Here is a 14070-nt window from a genome sequence, read left to right on the forward strand (position 1 = left end):
AATTTAATCTTATTAGCGTGTTCGACAAACTTTAACAGAATAGAATTAGCTTTCAAATAGTGGTAATAGCAAGTGGTTTTGATTTCCCACATGCTAGTTATGATTTTTCAAACCCTGAAATAAGCCCAACAACACATTTTCAACTTGAAGCATACTGAAATCTTTATCAAATGAGCTGAAAATTTGACCAGACATTGTTCTTAGCATGAGAATTCCGAATACTGCTTGACCGGTAGATTTCAAGACATTTTTCAAAATATGAACAGGTCTAATGCACATATAGTACAGTCATTTGATGCCTGACAGCTTTATATAGACATATAATGCTATAAAAAGCGAAAGAGCGTGCTATTACATGGGAAAAAAATCTGTGACAAAAATTACTATTTTAGCTTGAGCTTGATTGGCCGCCCGTGGTTGCTACTCCAGTATCGCCAGATCAGCTGCACTTACACAAGGAACCAATCAGATGACTGCTTGGGATTAACAGGCACCCTCAGTGTATAAGTGCTGGTGATCTTCTATTTTTAGGCAACAATGGTGCCTGCACGTCAGAATGCAGACCAATGAGGGGAAGGGGAAGGAATTGATGATGCATTCAACTGGCTCGCATGGTTGACCGTATATATCACTGCGTCAACGCCAGTTCATGCGGGAAGGGTGAAAGGGTGGGGTATTTTTTATGGCAGATACGATTGCTGGTTTGGTTAGCAGACTGCCTATGTATCAGGCGTAAAGGAAGGCATGCTATAACGATGAACGAATGGAAGCGTAGGGAAACGGTTTATTTCTGTCCGTCTCGGGTTCTAGCAAATGTTATAAACTGTGATAGATACATCAACTGTGATATATTAAGAGTGGTAGATAGAAGCAAGTGAGCGATACTACTACAAAGTACGAGGAAAGGGACGTGCCTGGGATTGAACCCATGACCTTATGCTTATGAAGCAGAAGCGGTAGCCATTAGACCACCAACCCCGTCATTACTATTTTAGCTATTTTAACTGACTACGCCCATTCCTAAAACTATCATAGAATTTCAGAACATATAAGGCGGCATCCACAAATTACGTAACGCTCTAGGGGGAGGGGGGGTGCTCAGGCGTTACGGCTCATACAAAAAAATTAAATTTTTCATACAAAAAGCGTTACAGAGGGGGGGATGAGGTCACAAATTTCAAAATTTAGCGTTACGTAATAAATGGACGCTGCCCAACCATGTTTATAGTACATCCCACCACATTACTGGTACATTTGACAGAAATCATTTCTATCAATCTGATTTCGACTACAGCCATGGTAAAATCAACCGCATTGCTGGTCTGCTGAAAACTGCTGATGCGAGCGCTTAAGGTGAAGATAAATCGAAGCCAAACCTCAAATTTTCAAGAGCGCGGATCATCAGTTTGAGCTGAAAACTTATTCAATTGGTCACTCGCTGGTGGTGACTAATCGATTATGTTTTCAGCTTAAACGGGTGTTCGGTTCTCCAGATCCGTGCTCTTGAAAATTTGCGGTTTGGCTTCGATTCATCTTCACCTTAAGTTAACCCCCTAAAATGGTAGTCTTTATCGCACTTTTTTTTTGCGTGTATAATCAAGGATCCTTGAAGTTCCCTTGATTATAATGGCAAACAGGCATTGCAGAATACATTCTCTATTGATTTCGAAGCACGATCAAAGCAAGTGAAGAATGACATAACATATGTATCGGTCCATGATCGACAATGTTTCGCAATTCGTAACAAGCTTGATAAACAGCAGCAGCGAAGGAGCGCCCCAAAGAGGGGGTAGGTGTACATACACAGTACTATTTTGTGCAGTAAACAGAGGTTTAATTCTGAGAAAATTGAGAATATCACTCATCAATCGCTCTCTGTAATAATCATGATTCGCTGCACATCATGAGAGTCTGTTTATCGTCTCCTGCTACAGCTCTGATTATTTTGTGGGCATAACAGTGCACGATAAAACCCCTCTAAACACGCTCCAAACCTGGGAGACACCATTGCTATAGGATGTTCGGGGATTATTTATGATGCCAGTAAAATAAAACACCTACCCACAATGTCACGAAAAATTGATTTTATTATCGCTGTCTTTGGGGCTCTCGTTCGCTGCTCTTGTTTGTCAAACTTGTATTCAGATGTTTTTCTTCGCTTGCTTTGATCGTGCTTCAAAATCAATTGAGAACGAATTCTGTAAGGGTTCATTCAAATATTACGTAACGCAAAATTTGCTAATTTTAGACCCCCTCCCTCCCCCACGTAACAGCTTTTGTATGGAACATTTTAAATTTTTGTATGGATCGTAACACTATGCTAGAGCCCCTCCCTCCCCCTGTTGCGTTACGTAATATTTGAACGATCCCTAATGCCTGCACTACATGCAAACACGAAGTATGTGATACATCTATCAAAACACTAGATAACATACCCGAGATGAGCCAGCCTCGGGCTGCAAATCTCGTTAATAAAGATAATAATAATAATAATAGATAACATACCCTGTATGCAAATATAAAGCCAATGTAATGCCTTTTTAATGTCTTAGCTCATCAGGCTTTGAAGCACTACTTCTTCTTCTTAGCATTACGTCCTCACTGGGACGGAGCATGCTTCTCAGCTTAGTGTTCAATTAGCACTTCCGCAGTTGCCATTTTTGCATTCGCATATCGTGTGGCATATACGAAGCAGTATTGCATTTGAACGCGTTCAGTTTGCGTTCCAGTTCAAATTTTTGAACGAGGAATCAAGTAGGCTTGAACATTGATCAGTTCAAAATTTTGAATCTAAGGGTTTTGAGCTTCACTGTGCATTTTAAAGTGAACGGGCCGTTCGTGAGCAGCGTCCGAATCGTGCACGCAAGTTCACTGTTTGCTGCGTTCGCGTGCAAAATTAGAACGCGTTCAGTTCACTTTTGGCTCGCGTTAAAATTGGGTCCTAAAATGTTTAATAAATTCTTGTTTTTATTTAATAATACGAAAGAGCATGTTTACTTTAGCTATTTTTCCAGCTCAAATAACGGCTATAACATTTTTAAACTTCAATTTGAAAAATGGTTCCAAATATGAACCTTGACACTTGTGATCATGTTTGACATTCACTGTTTCGACAAAAATGTCACAGGGCATAAAGTTTTAACACTGGGGTTGTTCCTATCTGACATTTCGGAAGGGACACGGAAAACAAAATATACCCAAAATTTGAGTCTAAACCAAAGGGTGAGACAAAATTTCAAAAATCATAAAAAAATGTTTTTTGGACTTAAACAAATGAAAATCAATTAAAAATTGAGTAAACATGTGTTTTTGCCCTAAACTTAAGCGTTTGATACCAAAGTTAAGACAGGGCTTTAGGACCCTATTGAAATGCATCACTGATACGAAGTGCCCAGGGAAGTCAAGGATATTTCAATTACGAAAAGATCCTGGACCGACCTGAACCCAGACACCTTCAGCTTGGTTTTACTTTGTAGCCGCGGACTATAACCACTCGGCTAAGGAAGGCCCCTCTGGCTTTGAGGTATTAATGATGCTTTACTATGATTTCTATGCAGTGGAAGCAGAGACACATAGAGACATAGTAGTCGGGTTCAGATTGGGTACCCTTGGTACTGCAAAAGTTCGACCCAAGTTCAACAGATCACAATACACTTTTCACGGCATTCTAGATTTTGCTTTACTACTTTATGTGCCATATAATTTTGGGCTACTGCAAGGAACATGAAGGTCTTTATTTCGTGTTTGGTGGAAGTTCTGTTCTTAGGCATGTCTGCATTTTAGTGCTATTATAAAGCCTGTATGCATTTCTAATGCTGATTGCGGGTTATTACGTAAGTGCTTACGATTACTTGGGTACGGCTTATGGTTACCTGGGAACTTACCATATGCCGCCACTTTTTCGCTGCCGTTTCAAACTGTAACCCACAAGTCTTACACATCTGGAAAAAGAACGAGTAATGAGTGATTAAATTCAGGTAATTTTCCAGTATACTATACCTTCTCCGCTCCAATTTTGCTGTGCGTTTTTTGGTGGCGCTCAAGAGTATTTAGAAAATAGTACACTTTTGGACAGTAGGGACATTTGAACTTTGGTTCGGAGTGCACTGTTACCTGTAGGGAAAAACAGAAAAATCTGTCTATACTCTGAACAAACAGTTGAGTTTCATTTGTTTTACCATATGATGATGCCGTATTCTTTTGTTCAGGAATTGAATGTTGCATTGCTCACAAGTCTGAAAAATGAATATTTTTTTAGTTATAATTGAAGAAAAAAAAATAACAGGACTACTAACTACTAAGAATTTAAACAAAATTGAGACCTCAAAGCTGAAAAACGAAACAAAAATGAAAATTGAACAGGAGCCAAAAAGAGACCAAACAATGATAATGAAATGCCTTCAACAATGAAGTTTTCCGATTGTCTTCAAACATTTCATCAGAATAAAATTCAGTAACTTTTTAACAGACTTCCCAACTTAACTTTTCGTTAAGGATACCTTCAATAATTCTTCAGAGGCTCGTTCAGGTATTCCTCTGATGATACACCCATAAATTGTTGGCTAAGGCGTTTTCCAATTAGGTTGTATTCAAAAATTTAAGTATATTTTCAGGAACTATACCAAAGTTCCCTCAACGATTTCTTAGAAGTTCTCGTTCAAAATTTTCTCTAAGACTTCAAACAGATTTTTCTTCAAGGATATCTCCAGGAATTACTCAAATCTACCGTAAAATTTTTCCAAGTCATTCTTCAAGAATTTCTACAGACACTCCGTCAAGGATTTTTCTGAATCTTCCGTGAATTGAAGTTCCTTACAGATTTCGTGATACATATATCCATAGAGATTTTTTAAAGGAATCCCTATGAAAATAGCAGGAATGAATAGAAAATACCTGAAAAATACCCGTAAGAACTCTTAAAAGAATTCTTGGAATGATTCTTAAAATATTTTTTAGAGATAACCGTTGTGGATTTGTCAGATAATCTGGAATATTTGTAGAAATATTCTTACAATAATCTGGAATAACAATTGGAGAAATCGGTAGAAAAATTACTGAAAAAACCTCTGAAGGAAAGCCTCATAGAATAAATTTACGACTCGTGCTGTAAAAATCATCATTCTGCAACTTGTTCCGTAAACTACTATTCCCGCACTGCATACTTCAGTGCAGGAAAGTAGGCCGTTTCTTGACAGATTGGCGTGATAAAAACAGCCTATTACGATGGAAATTGCAAAAAATAGTTATACGAAATGGATATCGGAAATTAAATTATTGCGGATGCCCCCAAGGGGGAGTCTTAACACCGTTTATGTGGAATCTCCCAACGAGCCGAGAACGTGTCTCTGGAGCCGATTATTACACACTTGCCTATGTTTGGGAAGTATTTTTGAATGTAGGTTAGTTGCTGAATCTTATCTGCCCATACTCGCATAACAGTCCCATTTATATAGGAAATCCCATAGAATATGGGACTGTTATGCGAGTATGGGCAGTTATGGTCTTACCGGTATTGACGCTGGTTCGACGGCAGTCTTCGGTTTCTTCTCCTGTGGTGGCAAGTAGCCCGATTCATTTTTCGCATGAACTAGCTCATGGCGGTTCAGTTCACCTTTGTAATGGAATGCTTTTCCACATTTTGCACACTTGTGCTTCGGCTCCTCGTGGACTGTAAGCTGTGGGTAAGGGATAAATGCGCGTTATAAGTAGTTATACATCTTGCTCTGAATAGAAAATTATCTTACCATATGATGTCGTAGCCTTTGTCTATTGGAAAACGGGATATGACATATTTCGCATTCCTGAAGATTAGGATTTGTCAACATATTTGTAACTGATATGTATGAATAAATCTAATAATTTACCTTTATATTCTTGGGATCGGCCATCGACACCCTATGCCTCTCCCTTTCGTACTCCTCATCGTGGCTTTGGGAATGTTGCAACAATGTCCTACGCATGAAGAATGTCTTCGGACAGCGGGTACACTTGAAGCGAGGTTCCGTGTGGGTAAAAAGCTGCAAATATTTTGCATATTTTGTTGATGAAGCCCAGAGGATTTATTGGAGCACTTATAGAGCTTAGTGACATTTGAACACACGTAGACTAGCATACGATCGTCATACACAGTTTGTTTGTGTTTTATTCAAAGAAACTTGCACACGCTTTCCAGACTCATCAAAATGCATATGGAAATAATACTCAATTTGAAAAATTTACACCCGGATTCTGGGTGCTTTTCGAGACAGAGTTCATATTGTTTTCCTCTAAGGTTCACAACTACATCTACACTAGGGCACTCATACCATTCGGCGTGATAATCACTATTGGAGGTTTTAGAATGAAAATGCGTGGAATAAATATTGGAAAAACTGTTAGGAATTGTTAGATGTCTGAGGATTTGTGGATTTTCTTAGAAAAACTCTTGTATAAATCATTGGAAGATTTCCTAGAAGTAACAGCTGCAGAAATCGTTGAAAAATTAGTGGAAAAAATACCTGGAGAAAATTCTGGGATAATAACTAGGAATATTTTCAGAGGGATGTTACGTTAGAAATATACTTGCAATATTAGCCAGTTACATTTTGTGTGCAAACTGTATTGAGAGTGAAGATTATGCTGCGAGGGACAATTTGCTTGAAAGCAAAGATTAGTCGATAATTTGACTTGCGAATATACAGCATAGCAGCTGTCAAAAACTGCTTCTGCATTGGAATGCAGTCACTCCATCGGACCATCAGCGAGCAGAAAAAGGAAGTCATTGTGTCGACCGGTCGTGGAAAAGACCACCGCCTGCTGTGCCGGAAAAGTTCGCGAGAAGTAAAAGCCCGAATAAAATACAGTCGGCGAAGAGTTTGGCCGTGGAAAACCTCGGTCGGTGATTAAAACAGACCATAAGCGCAAATCGAGTGGAAGTGAACCAAGTTTCCGGGGACGATTGCACCCAGAAGGTGTTTGCACGTGGGAGCATCCTCGGTGTCCCAGATAAAGCCTGCAACGAGCGAGCAACTGGTCCACACAGCCTTCGCCGAAGAGAGCCGGCGTTCCGTGGGGAACTATTCCGCTCTGAAAACGATTCGGAACACCTGGACAGTCGGGCATTTGGAGAAGCACCTTCAGACCCTTCGGGACGCACTCATCGCCCAAGCAAACTGCGCTACGATATATAGCGGCAAGCACTTCGTTAGATCTGTGGATCCGCTGGCGTAAAATGTCCAGCAATAGGATCAGGAAAGGTCCTATTATCCAATCCACTCCAACACCGGGGCGCACGAAGAACTTGCTTGAGCACCGAGCAGACCCGTTGGAACAACCCTACCATCAAAACAAGAGAGCCTACAAGGCTCTCTTTTTTCTACAGCTTCGATTGGCCTTCAGACTCATTCGGCGGAGGACTCTGGACCGCGACCAATCCATCAGCAAGGTACGAGCTGTCACACGATCGAGGTTCATCGACAGCGTAGATCCCAAACAGAGCCGGGATTCGGCACGGAGAGGCGGGTGATCGTGGATGCCGGGGATTACGGTGGTAGATGGGCCACTGGCCGAAGCGGACGCGCTCGCCCACAAGCAGCAATGAAGCGGTGACTGTGAGTACTATGAAGAAAGTGGCATAGAGTGAAAGAAGAGCTAGAATGTTAGGGTCCAGAAGAGTAGGAGCATGAGACAGGTTAAGGAAAAGTAAATAAAATGTTTGCACACTAATATTGCATTTTGTGGCGTTTTATGTGGTTAGCCGGACCGATTCTTGCCCATTCCAACCCAGCAAGATCGTTTCACAACATTGGCGCCCAACAAAACGAACCATTTTTGTTTGTGGTTTGTGGTTTGTAGTTTTTAGAATTTGTGTTGAGTTTGAAGCACAATTCTGTTATTAAGTAACACATTTGTAGAACCTACCATTTTATTAGTTCTTGTCTAGTTGGCTAATTAAGACCATTTGGATCATGGATCCAGCAAGCCTGTCTGAAGAGGAGATCTGTTACGAATTGGCGTTGCGCCATGTTAACAATCTCGGAGCACTTCCTCGCAGGGCAAGGGCCGTTCGCTTGCGTGCTCTTATGCAGGAAGATGAGATTAGAGGCATTATTTATGACAGTTCCTCCCACGTTATGGATGCGGGGGACAATATCAGTCAATGTCAAACTCGTATGCGCGAATTATTACCAGAAGTGGAAGCAGCGATGAAACGCGGGGATCTCCCGGCCGTGCGTCTGATACGATCGCGATTGATTCACTATCGGGATAGACTGGCAATTATCGATCCGCCGGAGGTTTGCGTCGACACGCACGCCACATTATCACTACTAGTGCAGTTTTCGTTGGAGGATGTCGACGATGCGATGGGAAGAACGAGAAAAAGTGCTAGACCCGTGAATAGTGAAAGTGTGAACCAAAGCAGCACCGGTGCAATTCCGAAAAGGATCAGCCAGACTTCGATATTCGCCGAGGCAGATTTCCGAGGATTCGACGCAGAGGGAAACCCGTCTTTTCGTTCAAATTCGTCGAATCATGTGGGCATCGAGCAAGCTGGACATCCGCAAAGGCAGTCTTCATCTCCAGGGATTGAAGCGTTGGAGAATCGGCCGCAGCAGATGAACTCAACTCAACACGACAACGAAAGGGGAGCAGAGTCCTTGGAAGCTTTGTCTGCCAACCGAGGAAGAGGTCGGGGAGCGTTAAGGCAGCGGGTGGCAACCAGCAACAGATTCACCATGGAGAAAGATTTCGGCCGGCGTGAACCAACGATTAGCAGCATACCACCCCCGCCGTACGAACCACCTAGAGCAGAAGCAGGTGAAGCTGACGCCAGAGAAGATTACTACCAACTCCGAGCCGATCTTTTACGACAGCTGAACCAGAGACCACAAGAATACCTCCCAAGGCCGTTGTTGGAGGAAAGAAGAACACTGAAGGCAATCCACAATTGGCCATTTAGGTATAAAGGCGAGAAGGACGGATCATCGCTGAATACTTTTCTACAACGTGTAGAAATCTTCGCAGCATCCGAGGGAGTTCCTGAGGACGTATTGTTGAAGAACGTTAAGCACCTGCTAATGGACGACGCGCTCGACTGGTACAGCAACGTTTACGTGACTGGCGAGTTAGTATCCTGGGATGATTTCAAGCGCCTAATCAGGCACGAATTCCTTCCAGCGAGCTACGCCTATATCCTGAGAGCAGAGGCCTACCATCGTCTGCAGGGAGAGGACGAGCCGTTCAGCAAGTTCTATCAAGACATTACCACTCTATTCCAGTACGTAGACCCTCCGATGACCGATCCTGAGAAGCTGTTCATCATTAAGAAGAATATGAACTCCACCTACGCTCCCATCGCAGCATCGCATCACTCCACACGCTTGCTGGTAAAGGCGTGCAAGGAACTAGATGAACTTCGAAAACTACAACAACATCAACGAAGAATCTCGTTACCTTATGGAGCACTTATCGAGCCATAACTAGCTACACCGCACTCTTCATTGCGATCATCAAAGCTTCAGCAACCGCTTCAAAGATTTGGAAAGGTCCATGCGTTGGAATCGGAGAAGTTGCAAAGCCATGGAGACAATCATTACATTCCGGAAGCCGAGCAGTCAACGCAAGAGGAAGAGAAGGTGGATCAGCGAATGGAAGCCATACTCCAACAAGTGAAGTGTGATGATATGCTGGAACTGTGATGAAGAGGGACACCGTTTCATGGACTGTGCCAAACCACAGGCGGTGCTGTTCTGCTATCGCTGTAGTCAGAACGGATTCTCGCTGCGAAGTTGCCCGACATGTCGTCAACGCTCGGGAAACGCGCAAGCGGGGAATCAGTAACCGAGGGTATGGAGTCCTCGCTTCACCATAACGATCCCTCAGTAATACCCGACTTAGTCCAAATCAGTTCACTGATCATCAATCCCGACAATGACAATCGTCCGCATGCAGTAGTGGAAGTATTAGGAAAGCAAGTTACCGGCCTCCTCGACAGCGGAGCCAACTGCTCCATTTTAGGAGGCGACAACGTGAAGATGGCACAAGAACTGGGCTTGCAGAAGACAGCGCTGATTGGAGGCATAAGAACAGCAGATGGCACGGAGCATCGCATCCAATCATACACTCGTCTACCCATAGACTACAACAACAAGAATGAAGTCGTGACGATGTTGCTACTCCCCACGCTGCCGACATGTGTGATCTTCGGAATGAACTTCTGGAACGCATTCAGCATCAAACCAGTCTGCTGCAAGATAAGCCTGGAGCCTGGCATGCGAGTTGATCCTCAGCAAGTCTCGATGAAGTCGCTGTCCGTAGACGAAAAGCGGAGATTGGAAGAAGCCATAAACCAGTTCCCAAAAGCAGAACCCGGTAAATTGGGAAGAACTGACCGATACGTCCATCGCATTGACGTCGGAGAAGCGAAGCCTCGGAAGCAACGGTACTACCCCATGTCGAAGTACGTTCTAGATGAAGTGAATAAAGAGATCGACCGGATGCTGGAGCTCGACGTGATAGAGGAAGCGCTGTATTCACCATGGAACAATCCGCTGGTTGCAGTAAAGAAGAAGACGGGCCAGTACAGAGTCTGCCTGGATGCCCGCCACCTAAACTCGGTGATGGTGAACGAGGGGTATCCCATCCCACAAATATCGGCTATTATGAATAACCTCAGCGGGTGCAACTACATATCAGCGATCGATCTGAAAGATGCATTCTGGCAACTGCCTTTAGAAGAGAAATCTCGTCCGGTGACAGCGTTCACGGTACCACAAAGAGGGCACTTTCAATTTAAAGTGGTACCATTCGGGTTATGCACAGCGAGTCAGGCCTTAGCGTGGCTGATGACCCATCTCTTTGCAGATCTGGAACCTCATGTGTTCCACTACCTCGATGATATCATCATCTGTTCAAGATCGATCGACGAGCACATTGAGATGCTTGAAAAGGTGGCCAAGCGGCTGAGGGATGCCGGTCTGACCATATCCGCAGAAAAATCCAAGTTTTGCTTGGAGGAAATGAAATATCTAGGCTATGTGCTAAATCGAAGCGGATGGAATGTAGATCAGGAGAAGATCGACTGCATCGTACGTTTCCCAGCTCCTCAATGGCGAAAAGAGGTGCAACGATTCCTGGGGATGTGCAATTGGTATCGAAGGTTCATAGCGGACTTCTCCAAAATAGCAGTACCGCTGACGGAGCTGACCAAAACGAAAACAAAGTTCCGGTGGACAAAGGATGCAGAAGATGCGTTCCTGAAATTGAAGTCAGCACTCGTATCAGCGCCTGTTCTAGCAATGCCAGATCACACTAAGCCGTTTGCGATTGCCTGCGATGCGAGCGACGTAGCCATTGGGGCGGTGTTGACGCAAGAAACAGACGGAGAAGAGCACCCAATTGCTTATTTCTCTCAGAAGCTGTCGTCGTCGGAGCGGAAATACTCGGTAACCGAACGAGAATGCCTAGCCGTGATAAGAGCAATAGAGAAATTCCGAGGGTACGTAGAGGGTACAAAATTTACCGTTCACTGCGACCACTCAGCATTGAGCTATTTGAGATCGATGAAAAACCCTACAGCACTCATGAGCCGGTGGATACTGCGACTAAACGCATTCGATTTCGACATAAAGTATCGAAAGGGTGAAATCAACATAGTTCCGGACGCGCTTTCCAGAATTGTTAGCACACTGGTGTTTTCCGCCGACGCCACCGTCGATCAGTGGTATCAGAAGCTGATGGAAAGAGTGCAGAAAGCCGGGGACAAATTTCCGGATTTCCGTGTGGTAAACCAAGAGCTTTACAAGAACTGCAGCAGCAAAAATGAAGAAGGAGCCTGGACACACAAGTGGAAGAAGGTCGTGCCGCTCAACCAGCGAGCTGGAGTGATTGCGAAGTTCCATGATTCAGCCTCAGGGGCTCACCTTGGCTTTCAGAAAACATGGCAGAAACTACAGAACCACTTCTATTGGCCGAAAATGATTGAGGACGCAGCACAGTACGTTAGGGCGTGCGAAACATGCAAAGCAAGCAAGGCGCCGAACAGAACAATGATGCCGAACATGGGTGGCCCTAAACCTGCTCGCGTGCCATGGGAGTTGGTTTCGGTAGACTTCGTAGGCCCATTCACCCGTTCCCGCGCAGAAAACACAGTTATGCTTGTCGTGGTAGACTGGGTGACCAAGTACGTCGTCGTTCAGCCCATGCGTTCAGCAAATTCGGTGAAAATGGTAGACTTCCTAGAACAGCACGTCTTCTTGCTGTACTCTAGACCTCGTATCATCCTCTCGGACAATGGGAAACAATTCCTATCAGCAGCATTCAAGGCTTTAATCTCCAAGCATAACATCATCCATATGAAGACTGCGTTCTACTGTCCGATGGTGAACAATGCGGAAAGGGTGAACAGAGTCCTGATCACTTGCTTACGAGCCCTGTTAGACGAAGACCACCGTGGATGGGACGAAAACCTACAAGCCATCATAGCAGCTATCAACGGAGCAAAACATGAGGCCACCGGTGTCAGTCCGCACGTTGCAAACTTCGGTAGAGAGTTAATACTGCACACTGACCTCTATACTCAGCTGGAGTTGAACACGCCCGATGATCCGAAGGTAGCGCAAGAAGTACGTCTCTCTGCGATCCGCCGTATCCACGAATTCATTATCCAGCGCATCAAGAACAACCACGAAAAGACAAAGCAGCGGTACAATATGAGAACAAGGGATATCGTATTCAAGGTCGGAGATCTCGTATGGCGAAGAACGTTCACGCAGTCATCCAAGGTAGATCACATTAATCGCAAACTCGACTCCAAGTTTATTCCGGCTACAGTGATTAAGGTCTTGGGGAGCAACTTGTACATGCTGGAAGACGTCAGGGATGGCAAACGTGGACAGTACCATGCCAAGGACATAAAACCGGACTAGTGAAGCCTTTTTATCAAGCTATGTAAGCAGCAATAGCTGCCAACCACAGATTATCCACGGAGAATCAGCAAAACACGCAAAGCGGTCATGATTTCTGTGTGCAGAACGATTAGCAGACAACGCCTATGGGTAGCAGAAGGAACGCAGTGAAGAATCACCATAACGCGCTCCGGAATCACGGAGGACCTAGACGGTGCTGCTCCGCACAAGTTTCATCTCTCTGCACCAGAATCGAAGCTATCGTCAGCGGCATTTTTCAGCCGAAGATGTTCGAAGCTGAGCTGAATCCAGCGTTTTCCGTCAGGTGTGATGAGCAACAACATTCGATTAGACTACCTCTCCACCTCGACCAGCGTCCAGCTATGCAAGCAAACACTTTGCAGACAACTACCTTCGCCGAGAAGGAAAAAACACACGCATTGCGGTCATAGAACAGAATGCCCCTGCGGTTTAAGGAGATAATTCAGCGGTACACCAACACTTCCATCGCGCCAGAAAGTGTACCGCGCGCCGTTCGCGAGTCGGGAGAAATCGCACCTTGCATTTTTGGAAACGGGAAGCAGGGATCTCTGCAGTACACCAGCTGGCTTCTGGATAGGAGGAGTGGAGAGCCGGAGATCGACGATTGAGTTCGGTTCGACGCGGATTCGATGCTTACGGCCACTATCAGGCGCAGCGGAATCGCACCTGGACTGTACTGAGAGAGGAGGAGTACGTAGCGGAGCCTACGGCAGGCCCGAGAGATTGGGACCCTGAACACTAGTTAGCAAGTAGGGAGGCAAGTAGATGAAAAAACCGAATTTAGTACTATACCATTTAATTCCACTAGAGTTTGTATCCTTTGACAGATACGCGTATTTCGACCTCAACTGTAAGGCCGTCTTCAGTGTCGTGTACTAGACTCGACTTCGTCGAGTCTAGTACACGACACTGAAGACGGCCTTACAGTTGAGGTCGAAATACGCGTATCTGTCAAAGGATACAAACTCTAGTGGAATTAAATGGTATAGTACTAAATTCGGTTTTTTCATCTACTTATAGGTATTCTACTAAACAGCTCGAAGATTTATTATCAAGTAGGGAGGCTCCAAATACCAGATACAGCGACAACGCAGCAGAAGCACAAAGCCTACGGCAGGCCCGGGAGATTGGGACCCTGAACACT

The 14070-nt window shown here is 44.4% G+C and overlaps 1 protein-coding gene across 2 annotated transcripts in view; it reads right to left on the reverse strand.

Annotated features, from left to right (window-relative positions):
- Positions 1 to 14070, reverse strand: part of LOC5566716 (putative uncharacterized zinc finger protein 814) — a 46727-nt gene that overhangs the window by 4797 nt on the left and 27860 nt on the right. For both annotated transcript variants that reach the window (XM_001651075.2, XM_021855645.1), the window contains exons 12-17: positions 5865 to 6017; positions 5745 to 5801; positions 5508 to 5675; positions 4179 to 4235; positions 4000 to 4113; positions 3885 to 3941 (exon numbers count right to left, since the gene is read on the reverse strand). In XM_001651075.2, coding sequence (XP_001651125.2) covers positions 3885 to 3941; positions 4000 to 4113; positions 4179 to 4235; positions 5508 to 5675; positions 5745 to 5801; positions 5865 to 6017 — 606 coding nt within the window. The remainder of the gene's footprint in view (positions 1 to 3884; positions 3942 to 3999; positions 4114 to 4178; positions 4236 to 5507; positions 5676 to 5744; positions 5802 to 5864; positions 6018 to 14070) is intronic.

Source organism: Aedes aegypti, chromosome 3 (assembly GCF_002204515.2).
Source record: "Aedes aegypti strain LVP_AGWG chromosome 3, AaegL5.0 Primary Assembly, whole genome shotgun sequence".
Classification (NCBI taxonomy): Eukaryota; Metazoa; Arthropoda; class Insecta; order Diptera; family Culicidae; genus Aedes; species Aedes aegypti.